Raw genomic sequence first — 26,438 nt, forward strand, 5'->3', positions numbered from 1 at the left:
CTGGGGCAGAGGGTTGGGGCATGGGGAGAGGCTCAGGGGGTGCAGGCTCCTAGTGGCACTTACCTCAAGCGGCTTCTGGAAAAAGTGGCATGTCCCTTCTCTGTCTCCTATGCGGCAGCTTGGCCAGGTGGCTCTGCACGCTGCTCCGTCCGCAAGCACCTCCTCTGCAGTTTCCATTGGAGCACGTGGGAGCCGGAGCGGGGCCATGCCATGGCTTCCGGGAGCTGTGTGGTGCAGCCCCGATCCAGCGCCCCAGCCGGAGCACCGGAGCAGGGCCGAGCCGTGTGGTGCGGCTTGCAGGACGGCTTAAAACAGCTCGGCCCGCAGGCCATAGTTTGCCCACCCCTGTCCTAGAATAATGTTTGTTGGATGCAACACATTTTTCTATTTATTGGGACTTTAATATCAATTATTATAATTGCTTATACAATTTGAATGCTTGCTAGAATATTAACAGAAACTGACACATACACAAACATATATGATTAAACTTATACTGAACAGAAAAGAAAAAGTATGTGTCACCTACTCAGGTTTTCTTTATTAATCAGTTAGGATGTTTTCTGTTCAAAGGACTATTAACTGTTATGTCTAACAAGAGGCTGAGCCATAAACAATATTTCTGGTTGTAAATTTTGAATTTTGAATGATGGATGTGGCCAATGCTTTGGAAGTCCGGTTGTTATGTCAACCCATTGATATCCATTTCAGTGAACCAGAGTTACTAGCACCTTCTTGTTCAGTCAGATTCATCTGTAGCTGCAGTAGGACAAATTTTGCTTCTTATTTGCTAGTGCTGCAAAGTCTGTTTGTTTGTTTGATTTTAAAACAGAAAGTTTTACTGTTTGATTTTAAAACAATCTCAAGCAAACATGAGGTTTTAGGAAAAATGGATTTAAAAACATTATTTTGAGTATCTGAGTTCAATAAAGAGCAGCTGACACCAGAATGTATTTTTATAGTCTCGTCATAAGGACACTCATGGGAATTTTCTGCTAAGCACACACACTGTTCACATGCTGGATATAACTTTGATTCAAGCAACCAGCGCTGTTCTGCAATTGCTTCAGAAGATGCAGCACTTGGCTTTTATTAAACATAGATGGGAATCTTTATGTCTGTTATAATCAGCTGGAACAACAGCATGGTTGAAATGCTAAGCCTCTTAGCATGAAAATTTCACCAGTCTTACATGGGAGAGGACCATAAAGTGCATATTTGCTTGTTGTTTTTATGTAGGCCAAGTAAGTCAAAATTCAAGGTATTTCCCTTTACATTCTAGCATGGTATGGTATTATCAGAATCAGTGCTTGTTAGTGATTTGATACCCAAAAAAGTGTGACTAATGTGTTATTTCACAAGAATATTAATCCTGCATATTGTTTTTGAAAACAAGCAAAACTCCAAATCCCAAATTTAGTTTCTGCTTCAAGGACCACTTTGTTAGGTTTCCATATCCAACTCAGGGAGTGAAGAACAATTCACCAAATGAATTACTATACCAAACAGCATATCAGTTGTTGTTTTATATGCTTGCTTACAATACAAGGTGGTCATTCAGAGGATTTGGAACATTTCTTTTAAAGACCAGGTGATGTTTTTGATTATTATAGATGTGTAGATTCATAGATTCTAAATCCAGAAGGGACCACTGTGATCATCTAGTCCAACTTCCTGTATAACACAAGCCACAGAGCATCAACTAGTAATTTCCCACTTTCTATTCAAATCCCATATGGCAGGATTGTGTCACTCTTACTCACATTGAATAGTACCTTACTCTTTGAATAGTTCCATTGAAATACATTGAATTATTTGCAGAGTAAGGTACTACTCAACATGAGAAAGGGTAACCCAATCTGGCCCTTAAATTCTTATCACATTTATACTGGTGTAAATCTGGAGTAACTCAACTGAAGTCAGTGGAGCTATTCCAGTTTTGTTTTGTTTTAAATACACCAGTGTAAAACAAAATCAGAATCTGGACCTTAATCTCAAAATGCCTCAGCATTTATTTCTGTAAAACATATAATTGTATTTATCTACTCAACTCACTTTGGTTCAATTAACATGTGTAAAGCACTTGGAGAGTCTTTGTTAAAATGTGCTAGATTGGTGCAGATTATTTCTTGTTTGCATGACATTAATTAAAAAAAAATACTAAAAATCAGAAAGAACAAGTGCTCATAAAATAGAATAATGTCCATCCAAGTTAATTTTTTTTAAAAAGTGTCTGATCTGCAATTGCATATGTCTGCTTCCCAAAGTATGTATTTGTATGAATGTTTGAAATGCTAAAGTAGAAGTTTTCATGTAATTAAGCAACCCCACTACTACATCCTAATAGAAGGGCAAATGAAGCTTCTCGAATGAGAACCCATAGGGGAGTGGCAAACCCTGTGTTTTGAACAGCACTGTGTATATGATACCTAAGTAATGTGTACTTCCCTAGATGACCAGAGGTCACTGTTTGATATGGATGCACAGTGAATAATAATCATATTATTTGTATGTTATACAAGTATTATACTCTTGCAAAGCTGAGCTAATCTCTCCAAGTTTCCCTGCATTTCAAACTGACAGAAAATAAATAATAAAGTAGAAAAGAACATATTTTCTGGATTCCTATCTAAACTGATCTTGCTTTGGATGTCTTTCTTAATTATGCAATGTTATGTATTTCCCATTGGTTTCCAATAGCAACCTAGATGTGACTGCATAGACTGAGAGAGTATGGAAGGGGGAGGCTGTTACATCATGTATGCAGGGGTGCCATTGGGGGGGGGGCTTTCTCCCCCCCCCCCCCCCCCGGAAGTTTCATACAGGAGGTGTGCTCCCAGGCAGAGCTCTTAATTGCTCAGCATTAGTGTGGAATGTGAGTTCTGCAGAGAGGTGCTTCTCCCAGCTTGCACCCCTAGGGCAGAGTCAGTATTTTGTTTACAAACAGAGGCAGGGTGATTAAGATGAGAAAGGGCTGGTAATTAAATTAAGGATCTGGAAATCATTAGATGAACCTGTAAAACAGAAATCCCACTGCAGGGAGTGGGAGGTGTTGAAGAACCCCCCACCCCAAGTCTGCAGGGGACTCAGAAGAAATACAGCTACGCCCTCTGAGCCAAGTTTACATTAAGGCTTTGTCTAAACTACACACCTTTTAGTGACCCGGACGTGTCGCTAAAAGTCGGGCAATGTAACCGCTATTTGTTAGCACTTTTGCCGACATAACACTTTCACCCCCTATGAGTGGGTTTCACATTGTCGACAGGAGAGCACTCCTGCTGGCAATGTGGGCATTCACACAGGCACTTTCTGGGGTAAAACTTTTGTCTTTTGGGGAGGAGGGGGCTTTTTAAAGCACTCCTTCAATTGGCAGTGTAGACAAAGCCTCAGAAAAGAGGGAGATGTGAGGGGCATAGGTGAAAAGAAGGGGCTAAAACCCAGGGAAGGGATAGCAGTGGTATAGAGAAGTTCCCACACTACCTTACGTGGCCTCATCACCATAGCATCTGAGCACCTCACATCGCAGCCCCTTGGTGCGGTAGAGCAGTGCTGTTAGCCACATTGTACCAATGGGGCACTGAGGCACAGAGAGAGTAAAGGCCAGATTTTCAAAGGTATTTAGGCATGTAGTGGGATTTACAAAAGTACCTACAAGGCTAGGTGCTTTGTAAATCCCACTAGATGCCTAGCTGCATCTTTTGGTGCTTAAAAACCTTTGAAATTCTGTCCCTAAGGCACTGGCCTGAGGTTATACACAAAGTCCATAGAGGAGGGGAGTAGAAACCAGATCTTTCAGGTCTAGTTCTCTATCCACTGGACCAGCCTTTCTCTTTGCTGCATGTTGCAAAAAAAAAAAGAGGACTCTGATCTATGGAAGCAAAACCAAAGCAGCCAGTTCTCTGAGACTCCAGCAATTGGTCCCAGGCAATTGGGAAGGATGTCATGGTTGACAGTATGAAAAGCAGCACAACGGTCAAGAAGGATGAAGAAAGAAAAGAGAGAGAATGAGAGTCAGATGAGAGGAGAGCACTTAACTGCCAATGGGTGGCAGGTTCTGTCCCAGGGTGAGTTGTACAGCAATGCCTGCTGTGCAATTTTAGATTTTAACTGAAAACCATTTTGTTTTGTCATTTTTTGTTCTGAGTTTGAGAAAAGGAAGGAATGAGAAAGTGTCATCTGAGTATCAGATGTGATTATACATCAAATTCTTGGAGTTTCAGCTGGATTCAGGCCAATTCCAGAACAAAGAACAGAAATTGTATCCACAGAGTGCATAATGTCAATGATTATTGCAATGATTTGTATTATTCACTGGGCACCATCTCTGTGCTCAGCACTGTTCAGAATGTGCCAGAAAATGTAGTCCCTGAGCCAATGTGTATAAAATGTGTAACTCTGGATAAGATGGCTAAGATATTTAAGTATGAAGTGTACAGTTATTGACCATATATTATTGCATATTTACTGTGATGTTAATATCTATGAGTGGAAGCCCTGATGGCAATAGAAGTTTTACTTGATTAAAGACTAGACGATTCGACCCTCCAACTTTCTTTCAAGAGGAAGAGCTGCCTAGAGCTCCTGTGCCTGTTTATTTTCCTTTCCTGCCTGCAGTGGCCCTGATGTACTTCAGAAGTCTCAATTTTTTTCTCAACTTTAAAATGTGGAATTTTCTTGATGTTTGGTTTTAAATGTTCTCCTGTGAAAATTGCAACTCAATCACTGTAGTGTTGTGTTTAAGACCCTTCTGGAAAGTAACTAGCTTTTAAACAGAAGTGAAAGTAGTGTTGCCAATTCTCATGATTTTGTCATGAGTCTCATGATCATTATTGTTTTCCTTAAAGCCCCAGCTGCTGGAGTCAAGTGGATATGTGATTATTTCAGCCTTCATTCTTAAAGAAAAAGTTTCTGAAGTTTCTAGCCCTCGTGGCTGTGAAGAAAACTTAAAAATGTGACCCCAGTGCATCCTAAAGGCTCAAAAAGCAGAATTCAAATAAAAAGAATACCAGATCTATTATTTTTACATAATCTCATTATTTTAAAGCCAATATCATGATTTTTGGTGAGTTTGATTCATGATATTTGAACATTTGGGATTGGAAATACTATGAAAGTGACTTGAAAGTTTCAAGGAGTCCGGTGGCACTTTAAAGACTAACAGATTTATTTGAGCATAAGCTTTCATGGGTAAAAACCTCACTTCTTCAGATGCATGGAGTGAAAGTTACAGATGCAGACATAAATATACTGACACATGAAGAGAAGGGAGTTACCTCACAAGTGGAGAATCAGTGCTGACAGGGCCAATTCGATCAGGGTGGATGTAGTCCACTCCCAACAATAGATGAGGAGGTGTCAATTCCAGGAGAGGCAAAGCTGCTTCTGTAATGAGTCAGCCACTCCCAATCCCTATTCAAGCCAAATTAATGGTGTTAAATTTGCAAATTAATTTTAGTTCTGCTTTGTTTCTCTTTGAAGTCTGTTTCTGAAGTTTTTTTGTTCAAGTATAGCTATTTTCAAATCTGTTATAGACTGTCCAGGAAGATTGAAGTGTTTTCCCACTGGCTTTTGTGCGTTACCGTTTCTGATGTCCGATTTGTGTCCATTTATTCTTTTACGTAGGACTGTCCGGTTTGGCCAATGTACATGGCACAGGGGCATTGCTGGTACATGATGGCATATATAACATCAGTAGACATGCAGGTGAATGAGCCTCTGATGGTGTGGCTGATGTGGTTGGGTCCTCTGATGATGTCACTAGAGTAGATATGGGGATGGGATTGTCGCTGCTCATACAAGCCCTGTCTGCCCCCCCCCCAAAGCTCTGCCTCCACTCTTGTATGGGGCTGGCATTGCTGCTCCCCCCCACATTCCTCCGCACCCCACTTTTTTGGCACAAGTGGGCATTTGCTCTTGTGATCAACTGATCAAGTTGGCAAGAGCAAATGGGACAAATGCCTACTTTTGCCAAAAAAGTCAGGAAGGCCGGAACTGCGCTTAAAAAAGGGACTGTCCAAACCAAACCGGGTCTAGGGTCACCCTATATATAAACTACTTGTAGGGTTTAATGAAAAGAAAATCCCCTCTGCTCCGTGTGAGTGTATGTGTGTGTGTGAGAAGGGCTTTAAGTTGTACTGATGAAAAGTGCTATATACACACCTACACAAATACAGAGTTTTCTCTCCCTCACACACTCTCTTTCGCTCACACACACTGTATGGATACAAAGACGCGAACTAGACTCAGGCATGGAAAGCACGTTCACCGGGCTTCAGCAGAGCAGTACTCTAGCCATTGTAACAATTTTATTGTAAAGTTTCGCACGCCCTGAAGAAGTTTACATGCACAATCTGGAATGTACACCCAAGAGAAAGGAAGGCTCGGGGGAATGGCTTCTGGAGGAAGGGCTCGGCTTAATTGCAGCCCCTGATCTCGTTCCGTTTCTTTCACCTCGGCCTCCCAGTCACTTTCACTTTGCAGCGGGACCACCCCCTCTAGCGAACGCTCCCCGGAGCTTAATTACACTCGCTGCCACTACGTGTCGCTGTTGTCAGCGCCTGCCTAGGGGATGGCACCGTGTTCACGGCTTGCCTGACACAAGTGTAGCAGGAGAAGGGGAGAGGGCGAGGGGACCGCTCTGGCTTTCCAGCTCCTAGCTTCACCTACCGATCGAGGTACACAGGCGCTGGGGGGCGTCCCCTCCCCTGCGTGGAGAATATGCGCCCCCCCCCCCCCGGCTCGATCCGACTGGATAGGTGTCTGTTCGCTGCTGCGAGGGTGAGGTTTAGCCACGCAGTAAAAGCAAACAGAAAAGTTCAGCTGGATCATGTTTCAGCATCAGCCCCTGCCCCCCTTTCAGTGCGTTTTTTTGAGGCTGGGTGGGTGAGTATTAATGTGGCAGGATTCCGACTTAGGGGGCAGGGTTTTGCTGGGTGTCTCAAGGGGGCAGTGGGAAAGCTCTCTGCCCCGCGGCACTCCCCGCCGTGTGTGTGTGTGTGTGTGGGGGGGGGGGGGGACCGGGAGCGGCTCCGCTTGGGACAGCGTCCGCGCGGGATCGCGGCGCCTCGCTCCCCGGGCTGGCTGGGGGGGGGGGGGGGATTTCCAGTCACGGCTCCTAGCGCTGGAGAATTACCCTTTACCAGAATAACTGAGGGAGGCAGATGCCGGCTCCTACCCAACGCTCCCGCGGCCACCTAACCGCAGACTTCCCGACTGAGGTGCCGCGCAGCTCCGCCCCAGACAGACGGACGGACGGACAGAAAGTTCCTGGCAACCACGCAGCTTCCCCCCGCGTGACCGCCAAGGCGCGCAGGCGGCGGCGCGGGGTCCGACGGGGGCCGGCGGACGGGGCTCGGCGCGGCGGGCGATGCCGAGGTCAGAGGCGCCTCCGCGCTTTCCCCGTTAAAGGCAGGGGCACAGCCCCACTCGGGACCGGCTCCTTACGTCGGCGCGAAGCTGAGGAGCGAGCGAGCCTGCACTGGGGAAGGGGGGGCTCGCCGGGTTGCCAAGCGGACTTTTGTTGCTTTCCTCCCACTTGCGAGTGACTCGATCCCATCTGCCGGAGCCGCCGCCTCGTGTATGTCCCGTAGCCTTTATAAGCGGCGGCGCCGGGGCTGGCCGCCATGGAGTAGCTTGTGGACGCAGCCTGTGCACCGGGACGGGGCGGGGGGCAACAAGGAAACTCCGGCACCGCGGGCTGCTCCTGCCGTGGGGGGAGCGAGCCAGGGCGGGCCGGGGCGGCGCGGGGGAAGCAGAGACAGGTAACGGCGGTGCCGGGCTGGCGGGGCGGCGCTGGGGCCAAGCGCTTCCCGCGAAGGTCAGACCCGGAGAGCCGGGCGCGCCAGGGATCAGCCGCGGGGCTGCTGCCGGCCGGCGCGGGAGGGTTACGCGACAGAGGCAAGGCAGGTGCGAGGCGCCTTCCCCTCTCCGGGTGCTTTAGGAGCCGGGAGGGGACTGAGCGCCGCTGGGCTCCCACGTGCCTTCCTTCCCTCTGCTGGGGCAGACTCGTGCCCGGGCCCTTGCGGTGAGACTGCGCAGGAGCTTCTCGACTTCCCTAGGGCAGGAGGGACGGACTGCGCTGGGTCCCCAGGCTCCGGCAGGGCAGCAGGCACAGCCCGCTCGTTTGCAAGCCCCTGGGGAGCAGGCTGCCTCTCTGGGCAATGGGTCCCCAGCGCCCTGTTGCCGCAGCCGGGTAGCGGGAAGCGGTGACTGCGCATGCCGGGGGGGGGGGGGGGTTAAACTTCACTCACGCCAGCGCTTGGACTGGCTGGGCAATGAACGCTCGCCTGTGGCTGTAGCAGTCAGAGCGGGTGTTAAGGTGCAAGTTTTGGAAAAGTTTCCGCAGCGGGCTGTTCCCTACTGCCTCTCGCTGGGCGGGCAGACGCCTCTGTTTACACAATTGCCCGCCGCCGGGATTTACTCTGCTGTGTTTCAGCGCTCAGGGATTACCCTCTGCTGCCACGCTGGAGATAAGAAGTGGGGGTGGGATAGGAAGGGCCAGGGGAGTCCTAGGAGTGTGCTCCTCCGTGCAGCCGCCTCGCTCTCTCCATCGGTGTAGGCTACAGTGACTTTTAAGAATGCCTTTCCTCTGGATCTGTGCGAGTCCCCCTTGCCTGGGCACTTCGGAGTCAGCACTGGCTGGACTTGTGTAAAACGTGAAGGCAGCATGGGAGTACTTTGACTCCTGTAGCTTTCGGGCGGCTGAGCGGCTCTCTAGTCCGCACTGCAGGCGAGAATAAAGTTGCTGCTGGCAGGGCAAGTAAAAGGCAGATTGGGTCATCTCCTCAACTGGTGCAAATCCTCTGACTTCACTTGAGCCCCGCCAATTTGCACCAGTTGGGAATCTGGTCCATTTTAAAATCTAAGGAGGTGGTGGGAGGGAGGAAACAAGGCACCCTGATTACATAATGTGCAAAGTAGCCTCTTTGCTCTTCCCCTGTAGTATTTCTGATTTCACCCCCGTGACTCGCCCTCCCCCCACCCCCATTTTTCTCTTTCAGTGAAATAGGAGTCCCCCCAAAGTGGATCATTTCTTTTCCTCTGATCATTCACTCTCCAGTTCAGACTTGCAATGAGTGGACTGAGGTCTCCTGTGCTGCTGGTGCTGGTGCTCTTAATGTTGTCAGCAGGTTATTGCAAAGAGAGAACTGACTCCATAGACCTAAAAGACAGGCAAAGCCTCTTCAATCTCATCATGGAGATTATTCAGGAACTGAAAAGGTACCACATGGAAGAGGACAACGGGGTGCAATACTTCTCCAACCACGATTATACTTTAGACCGAAGAGAAGTAGCTGATTATGGAGAGTACCAGGACGAGCAGAGAGCTGGTAAGTCTGCTCCTTTCCTTTCCTGGCAACTTTGCTCCCCTTGAAGGGGAAATCAGGCATCACTGTGCTAGTTCTTATAGGAGGTGCAAACCCCCTCAGGAGATCTGCAGACTTGCTTCAAAAATACAGAGGATTCCTACACAAGAAACTGCCTTTGAAAATCCCAGCGTAGAACTCCACTCTCACTTCAGTCTAATGTACTTCAGAAATGCATTAAGTTCAAAGCCAGAGCTGCATGAGTTTTGGTTTTATACACTTTATATTTATAAAGAAGAACAGTGAGATGGACTGGGGTAAAAAAATCAGGGATGAAAAGTCCTGTTTATCCTAGGTCATCTAGTCCAAGGGCCTGTCTTGTGGATTATACTGTTTTAAATAGCCCTGGATTTGACCATCTTGCCATCTCTCTGGGGAGACTCCACAACCTAATAGATCCCACACCTGGAAGTTTTTCCTGCTAGGCAGCGTCATTCCCCTTTTTGCTAACCTTATTCATTCCTTTAGCTTTTTGGTACTTGCACCTTTCAAATATTTGTCAATTTCATCATTTGTCCCTCACCACCATAGATTTTAATTCTTTCCTCCTAAATCAGCCCCTACACCATTCTAATAATTTGAGTTGCTTTTCTTCAAGCTCTCTCCAGTCAGTATTGTTTCTGGTAATAAGGTTTTTCAGAATTGTATGTAATATCCCAGATGCAGTCACATCAGACTGATGTAGAGAAGGGACAGTTATATGCCTGTTTCATGATATCCTGCTTCTATGCATGCAGCTCAAAATTGAATTGGCCTTTCTTGCTTCCCTATTGCATTGTAAATTCATGTCTAGTTTGTTGTTCACCATCTCTCCTAAACAGAACTACTGCCTCTCAATTTTCCTCTTCCCTTGAGTATCTAGGTTTGGGATTATTTTTCACTAGAAATTTCAGTTTACACTTTCCGAGATGGATCTCATTTTGTTATTTTCTACCCATCTCTTTTGATGTCTCTAGACCCCTTTGTATCTTCTCTTTGTACTCAAAGTATTCACAGCTGCTCTTAATTTGGTGTCATGACTGTCATTAAAATGTGATTTTTAGCCCCTAATCTAAATAATTAGTGAAGATATTAAATAAAACAACCTAACAGTTCCCCATAAACTCAGAACAATAAGAACTGGTTCCTTTTTCTTAATATATGGTACAAGCTTAATGGGCCAAGTAACCAGTGCACTCTTGCTACAGTTGCACAGAGTAGTTAAGCAAAGCCAGCTGTAAACCCAGTTTTACAAGGAGGTTAAGCAGAGTTTATGGCCGTCCTGCATAAGCAAATCAGTGCAAAGCATCTGTCATGTACTGATGAATATGGCTCAATGAGAAAATCACTTCAGAAACAGACTAGTTGGTACAAGTGTCATTGGCTCTTGAAAGGGATGTTTTATTATTATTGTTATTATAATGGAATTTATTCCCAGAAAAGCTGCTGCCACTGAAAAGAAACTATTGCTTGGAGCCCTCCTTTATTTCAGTCTTAGCATCACTTTCCCAGCGCGTCTGTCCCATGGGAAACTTCTGAGAGAAGCATGTAAGCTTTCAATGCTTGTCATGACACAATTAGGTCAAATATGATATGGTAAATTTTACTCAGACTGACTAAAGTTAGAAGTAAACGAAGAATGACTTTTGAGAAATTTCTAAGCTCACCAGTGAATCAGATCTGGGTGGAAATGTTCTCTGATTTAAATGTGATAAGAGGTGCCTGGGGAATGAAAAGGCTGTGTAGGCATTTATGGTCAAATAAATAAAGTACAGTATCATATGCAATCAATGTGTCAGCATAGAGTTAGTAACTGAAAGCAATCAAAGATAACTGTAAAACAAGACACAAACAAGGGTTGACGCTAACATGGATTTCAGTAAACCAGTTTCATTTTGGCATCTGCTGAACACAAAATCCAGAGAAGCAAACCACAAGAGTGGGGAAAAGCAATTTGTTTTTTATATTCCTTTCCTGTGAATTTTATTTAATGCTAGAGATAAAACAAGGACTGTTTCTAGATTTCCTGTAAATATAACAATTCGATCTCATGTTCACAATAGTTATTTCAGATAGTGCTTGTCAATACTTGCCTGTGTGACAAAACCATGCAGGTGCTTGTAGGAGAATGTTGCATAGACAGCCACAGAGCAGCCCAGAGAGCATTCCCTGGTGTGTCTTTGAACCTTTACCCCTGGTAGAGTCTGCACGGTTTCTAAGCACCAGTGATCTTAAAGACCTAGATAAGGGGTAGCCAAAATGTGGCCCACAGAGCCCTACAATGACAGTGACTCATGCTTACTCTCATTTTTATGTGATTGTGGTGGGGCTGCTGGACACTAACGGTCCCAGCATTGTAATGCTCCATAGTCCTTTTAGCCGTCTCGCTATATGAAAGATAAAGGCAGCTGCAACTTGTTCCACTTTATGGCTCTCAATCTCCTAGTAAACAGTTATTCTGAGTCTCAGCTGAGCAAAATTTTGGCATCTCCTGTGGTTGCCCTACCATCCTGGACAAGTATATTTGCAGTGGAGTATAATTACTACTTTTTTTTCCCCCCAACAGAAATAGTTCCTAGAGATTTGAGGATGAAAGACAAGTTTTTAAAGCATTTAACAGGTAAATTTAGATTTTGCACTGTATCCATCATTTCATACACATACCACCTAAGCCCCACTTCCCTTCTGGTAGGCCTTTTGTGCTGTGTTGACTCATGAGTTGTTCTTTTTCTGTATTTCAGGTCCTCTCTATTTTAGTCCAAAATGCAGTAAACACTTTCATCGGCTTTATCACAATACAAGAGACTGCACCATCCCAGCTTGTAAGTGCCATAAACCAAAACTAACTTTTTAAAAAAAGAAAGCTATTAATTGGGGTGGCTACAGGAGATAATAGTGGCAATACTGTGCAACTATACACTGCCTTTCACTTAAAGGGTTCAGAGTGCTTTATGGATACTTATTGATCTTCACCTCCTGCCTGTGAGGTAAGTATTATCATTCTCAGTTTAGAGATGAAAAAATTGAGGCACAGAATTTCCAGTGGATATACTGTGTAAAATGATGGTTAAAACTGCTTTCTAGGATTCCAGGTTTATTGTCCCTTGATGTCTCCAAATCAAGTGCACTCAGTTTACCAGAAAAAAATTAATTGCTAGTGCTGCAAACTTAACCTGGGATCTGAACGCCAAGTGGGGCTATTTCCTTTTCATGCATCATCACTTGTAACACATACTCTACAGACAAATTATGGCATGTTACATTTTGGCAACTTCCTGTTCTTCCAATTATGCCCTCAATGGCATCTTTGAAACCCTCTTGCCTTCCTCCAGTACATTTCCTAGTGCTTTGTGTGGTTTGGTAGTATCATAGATTTTAAAGGTCAGGTTTTATATATCAAGAACTACTGACACTTTAACTGTAACCCAGGCTGCTAGCTGTAGGACTGCAGGAGGTCTTTAACTGAGCACGTGAGCAATCTTTGAATAATTCCTTTTCCATCTGCACTGCACAGATTGTACTGTACACAAAACAGATCACTTGACTGAACTTTGTAGGTATGAAACATTGTCTACCGTGACTGCTTCAGTTTTACTCATTACAACACCACCACTTCTTATCTGTGTAACAAGACTATGCAAAGATCTAAAGAATATATTGTAGGGAACTATCCTATACTGCCGGAGGAAACAAGATGTAACTAGTCTTTTCTTTTAATTCTATGAACTCAAAGATATTTGGACACCTAACTTCTATTCATTTCAATAAGAGTTAGATACCTTTGAAGATCTGAGCCTCTAAGACTTTATTGCTCTGTTCCTCAATTGTTCGAGAAGGACAATTAGTTGGAGGACTGCACTATTATTTATCTTAGTATTAGTTCACTGAGAGCTGCATTTCAATGATGGGACAGTGCCATTTCAAACACCTAATTTGCACAATCAAATGCCATGATTGCAGCTTCAGATCCCGTACTTGTGCACACCATAGCTAGTTAGATGTATAACTGGCCATATATTCATACACACAAGCTGTCTGCATGCACAATTTTGCTGTTTGTGCACAGAACCAAACAATTTGCAAAGAAAATGCACAGCAAATAGGCATCTAATATTTGAATGGTAATTCTTAAGCATATGGGGCCAAGGTCTACCCTGTTATAACCTAAGTCTTTAAATTAAAGTACTTAAGTTAATTATGATAATTTGCACAGCACCTCTATCAATTTTATTTTATTTTTTGAAACCAAAATTAGTGATTTTAGCAGTGTCATTAAGTTATTGCATTTATGGTTTTTTTCATGGCAGACTATAAAAGATGTGCCAGGCTTCTTACTCGGTTGGCAGTAAGTCCAATATGCATGGAAGGATAAGGTAAGCTTTTTGAGAGAGGTAATAACATTCTACTGCATAGCAAAGCTGTGGATTTTGCATTGTGGACATAAAAAATTCATGAGTGTAAAAACAATCTTCCTTTGGCTAAGGTATTCCCTTTTCAGAGCACTTGACATAACTATCTTAATCTGGGAAAATACTGGCCATAAATAAAGGGTACCCCCTACTGGAAGGCATTATAAAGACCCACAGACATCAGCTGTGAATTATTCGTAGCAGTATGCAGTTAGCAGATAGTGACCTTGCTTTTATAGAACAAAACACAGCAGCCATAGCTGATTTTTTTTCAAGTGGACTCAATGTACAATTCTGTGTACTGGCACTGGCTGCCCTTTCACATGCACAGCTTTAAATGTATTAGGTACATTTTAATATGGATTAATATACACATGCAAGTTTTTAAAACATAGATGTCATTGGTATTTTTAGAATAATTCAGTTACCATTTACTTAAAACATTAAAAAACCCCAATATGTATGTTACTCAGATTTCTTTGGATTTCCATTATGTTCAACTTCTACTCCAAGGAGTTATTTTTTCTTGATGCACATGCTTAACTCTTTTTAGAGAGAATGGGAATTTCAGTGCACAAAAGGAAGAAAGTCCTCCCAAAATATCTATACCTCTAGGAGTTGACATCTTGTACACAAAGACTAGTCCATGTCCTCTCCCCCGTCAGCTGAGACAAAAATACAGTTGTATGTGATTTGAGAATTTTTAATAAATTCTATATTTTAGTTTTCCCTGGATATTAATATAATATAAAGTCACTAAATGAAGGTGGCAGGTCAGAATTAGGACTTCAAATTCAGCCCAAATCTTTCCTCATGTTTCTTGCCTCTCTGACTTTCTTCCCTATTTTTCTGTTCATACAAGAGATAGCTTTACAAGTAAACCAAACCAGCCACAAATCAGGTCTGTAGGTTCCTGAGGTCCTATAGCTGGAGAACTGCCCCCTTTTCTGAAAGCTTCATTTACCCTTAGTAATGTAGTCACGGAGGCAACTCCATGATCCAGATCTTGCCTGGTTAAGGGAGAAATCACAGAACCTATTGCATATGGCACTTAGGCTCATGAGACTGATGTTGGGTATGTGAGGTAAATTCCTTGTTCTAGGTAAGGGAACTCTGCAGTTCTAAGGTAGTGAATTGTGCAATTCAGGGAGCTAGTTGGCACCTATCATCCATACAGTCTACTGCAAGACACAGATGGAATGGTACTGCTACAAATACCTGCCAGTAAGCATAGATGGGGGAGCACACCCTAAAATGCATTATTTCTTTTCCCCTTTCCCTGAAAGTCTCTCTGCATCAACACCTCCCACTGGCATTTTATGAGTTTTCAGGGTGAGAAGGGACAGCTTCTTTCAGGGGCACTTGTCCACTCTGAAACTTGGAGAGTTTCTATTAGAAAATCCATAATGCCAGGGGCTCAGACTCTCCTGAGAATGGGACATAAGGCGCAACCTCTGTTGGGTTGTCACTGATAGCAGCATAATTCTTGAGTGATTTGCTTTAGTGGGAAGGAGGACTGATTGTCATCACAGGTGCCTCAATATTTATAGATTTCACTAGCAAACTTGGAAGATCTATAGAGGACCATTCTTCCCCATAGAGATAATGCACTGAAACTGCCGCACAGTTCAACTTTTCCATGTAAGATACCTCCTCCTGTGGAAAAGCATGGTGGGGCTGTCATCATGTCCCATCAGCTCCCCGGAAGGAGCTCTGAGGAAGATCGTTCTCTTGCTCTTTTACACAAGCCCATCAAACCCATCTCTGTGCAGGCTGTGGATAATTTCTGTTGGAGCCAGCATTCTAGGTGCTTTTAAGAGATATTCAAAATTTTGCAACATAATGCCAATTAAATACATATACATACCAAACTGTAAAACCCATATCATATACTTAAGATAATTTAGCTAATAATCAAGCTCTAATAATCAGAATAAACAGCTGATATACAAGATAATAGAATGTAAACACGTCTTGCTTTTGCTGTCATCTTAGTAGCTACTAGTAAATCAAGAGTTAAGACAAACATTAAACATCAGGAACAAGGTTTTGCTTTGTTCTACCACTCTAAAGCAGTTACTTATGTGGAATTATTCCAGATTTACATGGGTCTAAAAGAGAGTGGAATTTGGCTCTAAATTCATAGTAGTTATAATGATGATAGATCTTTGGAATATTTTGCCACATTATGAGACATGTTTCATGTATACTCTTTCACTTTCCCTCACAATTTATACTCCAAATCCTCCCCCCCCCCCCCCCCATTTCATACTGCATCCTAAATTTAAGACAAAATTCATGGATGTATTCTTAATAAAAGTGCACAGCGATACATGGCTGCCTTTCCTCATTCGTTATTGCCATGCTAGCTTAAGTAGTGGTGTATAGGCAGTGATCACACATTTGGAAACGAATGAACCATACACTTGGAGGGCCCATTCTAGCAAAGCACTTAAGCATGTGCTTAACTTTCAACTCATGCTCAATGCTTTCCTGAATTAGGGCCTGAGGATAAGAGGACAAATTATGAAAATTCAGGAGAACTTTGAGATCTACAATATGTTTCTCTTCAATTTTAAAAAGAGGCTCTCTTGTTCTCAGTGGTGGGGAGTGGTTGCCTGCCTGCACTCACATCCTGCTATGGATAATACACCTTTTTATTCCACAAGTTTAATATGACCGCACTGTAAATTCTTAGTTATCTTTAAATCATGCTTTTGGGCACCTCTACCTAGTGGGAGATAGAAACAAACTCTTCATGGGGGCTGGTTATTCCATAAGTGCAGGGCTTCTTGCATATTCCTCTGAAGCATCTGGTACTAGCACCTGTCAGAGACAGGACACTGATAGAAGAACCACTGGTCTGATTCAGCATGAAAATACCCATGGTCCAAACTAATTAAATGACATTATTTTCAATTTCCATGTCTGGAGTATTTTCTTTATACAAGTCAAAACAGTAAGAGCTAGGGATTACTATATTACCTGGTGCTTTTCATTAGTAGATATCACAGTGCTTTACAAAGAAAAGTCAAGTTTCATTATCCCTATTTTTGGTACTTTCTGTCTTGCTCAGTAGTTCCCACTTTTATTTCATTCATCCCTTCCTGGCAGCAGGCTATGGATGTATTAACGCTAGTGACTGTTTGGAAAGCTGGCAGGTAGCTTTTGCTTATTTGCTTTGGAGATGCATGGACATATGTCCATGTTTTGAGATTATTTTGGAAAAAGGTTAGATTTGTTTTGGATTTCTACTCACAACATGTTCGGGATTATCACAACTTCAAGGTAGGCAGGAGGCTTCAGATTCCAGGAGGGAGATAAAATCAGTAGACACAAAGACAGCATTTAAACAATTGTTTCAGTGACAATACTTAACATTATGTACAATTTCTGCATAATACAGTCTTGAACAAAGGTGGATATTCACTAGCAAACCCAGCACAAGTTAGGCTGTGTGCTCTCAGGTTCAACAAAAGATTCTTAACATCCCTCTCTGCCATCAGATTCATAGAGCGACAAAAATCAATCTCGAGCAGTAGGAGTTCATTTACAGGTGCCAAAAAGGTTTAACCACATCCTCAATGAGAACATAGTCTCCTTTGTTCTTTGCTCAGCTGTTTATCTTAGACACTTGCACCACTGGCTGTCTATCCTTCCTTGTGAATTTTGGACACTTAAGATTTTTAGAAGTGACTAGTGATTTTGGGTGCCCAAACTGAGGCACCATAAAAGGGTCCAATTATCAGAAAGTGTATGTCATCCATCCTCTGAAAATCAGGCCCCTTTAAGGTGTCAGGTGAAGAATCTTAAAATTGTGGCACCCCAAACACTTTTGAAAATCTTGGCTGGTGTCTGATTGCTATTCATTGTGAAGCAGAATAGCCTGACATTAAGTGTTATCTTTAGGCTTAATTTTTGGCTGGATTTCTAGCTCTTCAGTATGCACAACTCCTTTGTGCCTGTGAGTTTCCCATCCAGTTCCACAACTTGCATGTGGGGAAATCCCTGATTGCATGTGCACCTATCAAGCCACATGCAACTATGATCATACTTTTGAGGTGAAAAATACGATTCCCTGGGGTAGAGCCACAATGTCAGAGACAGGGGCCTGTTAAATATTTTGTATACGGCTTGCTTTTTCTACTTGACTATAGTAAAACCGTAACATGCATATCATATTAGCCATCTCCCTTTTAGAGCATAATGAATTTTCTTAACATCTACTGAACTTCACAATGCAATGAGCCCTGAATATTACACCCTTCTGTAATTTTTTTTATTTTAACTGTTTAGCTATTAACTATTATCTTCATAAACAAATATAATTAACAAGTATTTACTACAAAAATGGAGAATAAGGTTATAGTAATTCTTTATCTAAAACTTTTTTTTCCATCCAGCCACTTGATAGGACTAAAGATTTTTTTAAATGGCAGCTGTAAAGAAATAAAAATGCTTGAAATGTACAACATAGCAAGAGAATGCAATTGATACATCTTTAAATTAGAAAAATCAAAAGTCCCAACTATTAGTGAATCTAGGAGTAGTAAACTAAGGCTAAAAAAATAACTTTAATACCATGTAACAAGAAAGCATCATGATCAGCCAGTGAAATTTTTTCTAGTGAGGTACAGTAATTATAGTTTTCAAAGAAAAATAAGATCATTTTATAGTAAGGGAAACACTACTTTCTGCTTAAAGATGTAGGTTTCAATAGGGCAAGAATAGACCTTAAATCATATGGTATATAAATATCATAGGATGGTATATAGTATTCTTCTTAGCAGCATCTTAAAACTGGATGATGATAGTATTCTTTTGATGCACAGCTCAAGGACTGTAAGAACTTTTAATAACAATTTTTATCTAATGTGTTAACATTTGGTTATCTTCATGAAAGTTATCAATTCAGAGCTGTTAGAAATGCAACATAATACTTGAGATTTTTAAATGTACAAATTGGAAAACTGAAATACTGGTGTGTAGTGTGTTTTAGTCATTATTTCACAATTTCTAAATCAGAGCTGGGGTTCTTCTAAAAATGTACTGGAAATTACTTTCAACTGATGAGCACAGATCTCCCCCCCCCCCCCCCCCCGCCAGCCTCTTATTCAAAGCCTCAAACAGAACAGAATTAAATGTCAGTCATCTACTCACACAAGCCCTGTTTTGCATAAACTTCAGCGTAAGTTTGTTTCACAGCCATGGGCCCTCTGCCAAGATACCTATGATACCTATTTCTGCAAGGTGTACCCTGATCTGTCAAATACAGTATCATGGACATAAGCCACCAAAACAGGCTGTTTGGAAACAACTGCTGAGGTAACAGGCCCCAGATGATTTAGACTTTGTAGGTGAGGACCAGATCTTTGAACTGGACACTCAACTAGCTAGGCATTACTTGGTTAATACCATGTATAACATTACAGCTTTGTTACCTCCAAGGTGTGAACCACTGCAGTTAGAGCCTCATCCTACAGAAAAGTAGTTTCCTAGGCACTCACAGGTGGAAAATAAGGATTTCTGACCAGTGTTGCAATCTGGAATCCTACAGTGGCATAGGATTCTACAGACTGTGTGCCGCAGCTGTCAGGCTGATTAGACTGGGGCCTTCTAATGTCCTACAATTCTATTTTATCTGTCACAGCTCATCACTGAACCAGGTTCTGTGTAGTCAGTCATGCTGGATGGATAACAGGATGCTATGGCAGCATAACTTTAAATTTCTTGATTTTTGGTGCTGCTTAAATCTTAACCATCATGCTGAATATAGTTTCTTGTAATATAAAAGGAAATAAAAAAGGATGAAATGAAAGTGGCCTATTTGATTTTGCAGTCAAAGGGCATTCAGGGTCTCCAGCAGAATGACAGACTGAGCCCTGGTCTACATTACAAACTTATGTCGGTATAACTATGTCATCCAGCGGTGTAGAAAGCGCTATGTCAATGGGAGGGCTTCTCCAGTCAACATAGCTACTGCCTCTCAAAGAGGTGGAGTACTTAAGCCAATGGGAGAAAAAGTAAAAAGCATGTTCAGTAAGCACTGTCAGCGTACAGGAGTCCTAAGTGTTCTCTCAGCCGAGTCCTAGTCTATAGCAAAGTTGAGGTATTTAGTTGCTTGCAGCAGTCTAGTTCAAAATTTCAAAGATGTGGGGAATTTTGCAGCATTAGGATATCAGAGGAAGGTAACTACTAGCCAATTTTTGGCCCCTTAAGTGGGTTTCTGAAAAGGTAGGGGAAACAGGAATGAAGGTGTGATGTGCCTCAGCATAGAGCATCAGACATCCTCAAAGTCTAATAAGATATCCAGACAAACACACATGTAAGTCTGAAAATCCCACTCTACACCTATCAGTTTCAAGGAAGCTGCACCTATTTTCCCCCCCTGTGGTCCATTAAGGACACCCACTTAAAGGTTTCCAGCTCCTAGCAGTCATGTCTCTTGGGCAGAGAGCCGCGTCTCATTCTTTACTAATCAGGGGTTCTTTAAAGCTGCAGTTCCCTGCCTACACTATGATATCCACAGGAAGACAGACTGCTTAAAAGGCTAGCATCTGTGCTTTGCTTTCTCTCCAGAAGCTATGCACAGTGCATTGCCCGCAATTATAAATTACCACACAGCTCTTTCTAAGCAAGCACACTTAAGGTGAAAGCATTACAGAGAAAGTATTACCAAAAAAAAAATAAATAACCTACATGCATGCTAAAAAGTTTACCAGAGGTCACCCCCATTCCAACCTCAGGCTCTGGTAGATATGAATCCTTCAAAACCCACCACAACTGGGTTCTCCCTGTTGTTTCAAGTTCATAACTGTCTCCGATTCCAAACCTGAACCCAGGGTGGGCAGTTCAGTTGTTTCTTTATACTGTTAAGACCTTTGATCTCCAGTCTCCAGAAACAAGTAATTAGCAGATAAAGACCTCAGGGTGTAACTTCAAAAAAGGACAGCTTATTGCATAACCAGATGTAAGGAATTTGCATTAACCTCGCTTTCGGTATTCTCCAGGAAATCCATTTTACATTTATCCCATCGTTCGTTCTTGTCTGGCACATTTTCAGTATAGTTCTTTGAAATCCCAGGCCTCATATCACACTTTCCCTCCTAGAGAGATTCCATACAATTCCAGTCCACAATACATTTGCATTTAATATAATGGACTCCAACATACCTAAACTTAATTCAGTAAGGTCTCCAACTGATATGGCATATCTGTCACAATGCACACTTAAATTAGTAACTGTGTGCTATACACTATTTCCTATTTTTCAAACTTAGCAAAGCACAAATTCCTGATTAGCAATTTATATGCCAAATTAAACATTTTAAATTCCCCTGTCTGAGTTCTCAATGGAAAATGCCTCAATTTTATTAAACAAAGTTTTTTCATGCTTAGAAAAAAATTTTTTTAACCTCACCAAAAAAAAAAAAAAAAAAAATCACTTTGGGGTTTAGAAGCAGCATGCATTTTCAGCTAATTTTTTCCTAGTGATTATGAGCCACTGAAAATAACTTAGAATGAAAAAGCCACATTCAATTAGAAGGGCCTGTCTACACACACAGTGAAACCAAAATAACTAAATTGGGTTTTATTAATTATTTGTATTGTGGTAGCACCTAAAAATCCCAGGCAAGGACCAGAACTCCACTGTGTACAAATGCAGAACATGAAAGCCATTGCTGCAAAAGGTTTACAATCCTGCTATTTTGATGCAAAGTTAATTTTTTACTGACTTGAGTTAACATCAAAATAGGATACTCAACTGAAAATAGAGTGTCAACACAGACTTGTACCAATATAATGAAAATATGTGAATTAAAAGTAATTTAATTATTTTGGTCCTGGTTTGTGTGTAGACAAGCTTTAAAATATTAGACCCTTAAAATTAGACATAAAAATAACTTGAGAACATGGAAAAATAAAATACACCAGTTAACCAGTTTGTGGGGGAGGGATAGCTCAGTGGTTTGAGCTTTGGCCTGATAAACCCAGGGTTGTGAGTTCAATCCTTGAGGGGGCCATTTAGGGATATGGGGCAAAAATTGGGGATTGGTCCTGCTTTGAGCAGGGGGTTGGACTAGATGACCTCCTGAGGTCCCTTCCAACCCTGATATTCTATGAACCTCTCATTTTGTAATAAATATCCATTAAAATGCATACTGTTGCTTTGCCTGCAAAGCTGCATCATGGAGATAATACTAAACTTCACAGTAGTTACAATGCTATGCATAATTACAACTTTAAGTCTGATGGTAAATAAATACCACTCAGAGATAAGTGTTTTGATAAGCTTCCATATCTCAACTACTTTTGACTTAACATTTCTAGCCCATTAGGTAGTATCTACATTATTCAGCTACCAGGATTCAATATGATTCAGTATTAGTCATTACTTCTCAGGAGATGTTCAGAGAAGGGTTAATACTAACATTCTATAATTTGCTGGGGGGTGGGGTAGATTTCCAGCAAATAAAAGGTCCACTGTTACAATTCCTACTTGAGTTGTCCCACTGTAGTCAGACTATACTAGTAAGACTAGGTCTCAAAACACAATACTAAATTTTTTGCTGTCATCTCTCAAGATCTTTTCTTTGAACTGAGTAAAAAAACTCCTAATCATAACATAAGAGCTGCCACATTAACTCAGTGATCTATCTTGACCGGTATCCTATCTCTGACAGTGGCCCATATTAGAGCTTCAGGGGGAGTGTAACAGAACAGGGCAATTATGGAGTGATCCACCCCTGTATTCCACTCCTGGCTTTTGGTAGTCAGAGTTTTTGGGTCACTCTGAACATGGGGTTGTCTCCTCGTATGGAAGCTGTTCCATACCCGTGATCATCTCTGTTGCCCTTCTCGGTCTCTTTTCCAATTCGAATATACCTTTTTTGAAACAGGATGACCAGAAATGCACTCATTATTCAAGGTGTGGGCATACAATGGATTTATATAGTGGCATTAGGATATTTTCTGTCTTATTTTCTATGCCTTTCCCAATAGTTCCTAACCTTTTTCACTGCTGTTGAGCATTGAGCAGAAGTTTTCAGAGAACTATCCAAAATCTTTCTTGGCTGGAAATAGCTAATTTAGAACCCATTACTGTATGTGTACAGTTGGGATTATTTTTTTCAATATGCACTACTTTGCATTTATCAACACTGAATTTGATATTTTGTTGCCCAGTCACCCAATTTTTGTGAGATCCCTCTAATTTGTCGCAGTCTGCTTTGGACTTAACTACCTTGAATAATTTTGTATAGTCTGCAAACTTTGCTATTTCACTGTTCATCTCCCTTCCAGATCATTAATCAATATGATAAACAGCACAGGTCGCACTACAGAACTCTGAGGGACCCTACTGTTCACCTCTCTTTTGTGAAAACTGACCATTCATTTATTTCTACCCTTTCTTTTGTATGTCAACCAGTTACTGATCCATGTGAGGAATTTCTCTCTTATCCCATGGCTACTTTTATTTCTTTAAAAGCCTGAAAGATCTTGTCAAAGGCTTTCTGAAAATCCAAGCACACTATATAAACTAGATCATGCTTATCCACATGCTTGTCTATTCCCTCAAATAATTCTAATAGATTAGTGTGGCATGACTTCCCTTTACAAAAGTTGTGATGACTCTTTGATAATTCTGTTCTTATAGTTTCTACTATAAGTTTGCTAGTTTGCTTGATACACTAGTTTGCTTGATACACAGGTTAGGCTTACTGGTTTGTAATTTCCATAATCTCCTCTGACGCCCAGCATTACATTAGCCACCGGGCACAGAGGCGGATATCAGTAATTTTGTTACTAGTTCTGCAATTTCATATTTGAGTTCCTTCAGAACTCTTGGGTGAATACCATCTGGTCCTGGTGACTTACTGTTTTAGTCGATCAATGTGTTCTAAAACCTTTCCTACTAACACAATTTGGGACGTACTTCAGATTTGTTACCCACACCAGAGCTATTCTTTTTGGGCATCTCCCCCCACATCTGCTGCAGTGAAGACCGATGCAAAGAGTTAATTTAGCTTTTCTGCAATGGCCGTGTATTGAGTGCTCCCATTAACATCTCTGTCGATTAGTGGTCCCACTGCCTGCTTGGCAGGCTTCCTGCTTCTGCTGTATTTAAATAATTTTACTGTTAGTTTTTGCCTCAATGGGAGCATGCCTAGGCTCCTCAATCTTGATCCTGCCATTGGATCTATGTGGGCAGACCTTATGCCAAAACTATATTGGTAGTGAGATTTTAAGACTACAAAAATGACAGAACGTTAATAGCATTGTTGATATGTATTCAGATTTTGATTTCACTACTGCATTTAGAAATTGATTTATTCTGAAAAACTAAGCTTAAAGTATTAAATATTTAAAACAGTGGAATTTTGTAGTTTTCAAAATCTGTTTTCCAGGCATAGAGCATCAAAGAGATAGGAATAGCACAAAGAAGGATGCTTTTCCAAAACACTAATCTGTAAGGTTTCGTTAGTGAGTAGTGCGATATGAACAGAACAAGAAATGTACTACCAGATTTTCCAGAGACAGTTGTTGCAAAAATCTTTATTTACTAACTCTATTCAATCTGCCAGATGCATTTTAAACAGCTGAATTAAAATATGAAAATGATAAAAGGCAACTATCTTTTTTTTCCTTTTCCTTTTTTTTTTTTTAAACAGATATCACCATACAGAAAAGACACACCAAGAACCAGGAGAAGTGCCTTGGAAACCAACAGGGAAATAGAACTTAATACCTTTATAACATATTCCATTGTGAACAAGAGGGTTTATTTTTGCAGATTGACAGACTATTTCCCATAATTCTTTTAACTGTTTTGTATGTTTTCAACAGTTTGCAGATCTACATTCTTTACAGTAGTATAACTGCCAGTAGTACTTACTGCTCCATACTTAAAAGTACACTCCACATTTGATGTGTAGTGCTGCCAAAAATTACATGAACATGTACCCTTCAGCCAGAAATTAATGTTCTGTTGCTGAATTCTGAGACTTGGAGGGATGTTTGTTTATATACCCAGAACTCTTAATGAATCTACTCCACAGCAGTGGTTTTCACTTGATATTCTTCATGCTTATGCAATTAAGAGAGATTTTGGATAAAACAAACATGTTGGAGGGTCACATTGTACCCTTGGAGTACAAGTTACAAATTGCATGACAAATACAAAACACAATTCCAAGTGAACATGTTTTCTCAAGACAGAGGAGTGTGGATTTTGCATACACACACAAATATGCCATTAGTTTTCTGTTCAATAAATGTGTAAACATTCCAGCTAACGTGCAATATGTAAATACTGTAAATAACAAACATAAGTAATAAAGTGTTTGATATATTACATGATCTTCAATGTGTATTCTTTAAATGTCCCTTTAGAATAATGGTTTTCACAAACTAAACTCATGGTTACTCATGATGTTTTAGAGCAAAATAATCCGTAAATTATAATAAAATCCAATGCAAAATTATATCAGGAGCGTAACCTGTGAAAAGGTTAAACGAAGACTGCATCAGGAGGTCTCACTATGAATTTCACTTTTCTTTAAAATCACCTACCCAACACATCTGGTGCATGGGTCATTTTATTTATGACCAAAAAACCCAAACCAAAAACCACACACTATGGAGCATTTCTAATAAATGCACTCCAGACACACAAGTTTTGACACTTAAGCTTTCTTTCAAATAACCATCTATTTTACACAAGTCCTTTAAATCATATTAGACTGTATGGTATAAAACCTTTGAGTATGATACAAGTAACTGGGACTAGGATTCTCATAGAGTTTAAGGCCAGAAAGGACCTTTAGATCATCTTGTCTGACCTCCTGCATACCTCACACTATTAAATTCCATCTAAATACCCTATGTTGAGCCCAACAAAGTAAATTAAACCAAAGTACTTGAGTCCTCAGAAGACTAAACTAATGTGTGCCACAGGCAGTGAATAGGAGATACCAAGGTGCCACCAATGCCATGCCACAAAACTGATTAGGAGAGATATGCTCAGATGATCCTAGAAGGCAAACCACACCCCAGGCTGCAAAGGATGACAAAAAGTCTTCAAGGTTCCTGCCAAACTGACTTTGGGGAAATTCTTGTGATCAGTTACACCCTAGGCAGCTGAGGAAGACACACTAGCCAGTCATCTGAGACGGAAAATTATGTGTATCAAATCAGAGTGCATGTCCACCCTAACTAGGAACCTGCATCTAGCTGTGGCATATCTCTGATGCATCAGGGGAAGATGACCCCTTTACCCATGATAACTGATTTGGGAGGGAAATTCCTTCCTGACCCCCTGCAGGTGACCAGTTGAAGCCCTGCTGCATGAGATTAGATTATAATCATTATCAAATACAGAGCAATAGTGTTATGAGCAAACTGAAGACAATGTAAGCAAGCCTGTTCTCCCCAAGGCCTATGAAGGAAGGAGATTAACAACAGGGAGATTCATAGATTCACAGATTCCAAGGCCAGATGGCATCACCATGACTAGCTAGCCTGACATCCTGAACCTGAATTCTCCCAGAAACTGACTTCAAACATACCTTTCAGAAAAATATCTTTCTTCAAGGCTCCAAACAACAGTGAATCCACCACCTCCACTGACACTTCCCACTTAAATTTATGTTCCCAGTCAGTTGTGCTTAAACTTTTGAAAACT

At 41.6% G+C, this 26,438-nt stretch overlaps 2 protein-coding genes across 3 annotated transcripts in view; one reads left to right on the forward strand and one right to left on the reverse strand.

The window, feature by feature from the left end:
* The first annotated feature begins 6,588 nt into the window (after positions 1 to 6,588).
* On the forward strand, positions 6,589 to 25,081 carry ALKAL2 (ALK and LTK ligand 2). 2 transcript variants are annotated; one of them, XM_073336171.1, is made up of 6 exons: positions 6,589 to 6,674; positions 9,000 to 9,329; positions 11,911 to 11,964; positions 12,086 to 12,166; positions 13,652 to 13,717; positions 24,427 to 25,081. In XM_073336171.1, the coding sequence occupies exons 2-5, from the start codon at positions 9,071 to 9,073 to the stop codon at positions 13,714 to 13,716; spliced, it is 459 nt and encodes a 152-aa protein (XP_073192272.1). In that variant the 5' UTR covers positions 6,589 to 6,674; positions 9,000 to 9,070; the 3' UTR covers position 13,717; positions 24,427 to 25,081. The 2 variants fall into 2 exon arrangements, with proteins under 2 accessions (XP_073192272.1, XP_073192271.1); XM_073336170.1 differs by lacking the exon at positions 6,589 to 6,674 and adding an exon at positions 7,332 to 7,576.
* The window catches only part of ACP1 (acid phosphatase 1), a 52,788-nt gene continuing 37,564 nt past the window's right edge, over positions 11,215 to 26,438 (reverse strand). Inside the window, exons 6-7 of the mRNA XM_073336169.2 lie at positions 17,013 to 17,053; positions 11,215 to 15,563 (exon numbers count right to left, since the gene is read on the reverse strand). Of these exons, the coding sequence (XP_073192270.1) occupies positions 15,557 to 15,563; positions 17,013 to 17,053 (48 nt within the window). The 3' untranslated portion in view covers positions 11,215 to 15,556. The remainder of the gene's footprint in view (positions 15,564 to 17,012; positions 17,054 to 26,438) is intronic.

Source organism: Lepidochelys kempii, chromosome 3 (genome assembly GCF_965140285.1).
Source record: "Lepidochelys kempii isolate rLepKem1 chromosome 3, rLepKem1.hap1, whole genome shotgun sequence".
NCBI classification, from domain to species: Eukaryota; Metazoa; Chordata; order Testudines; family Cheloniidae; genus Lepidochelys; species Lepidochelys kempii.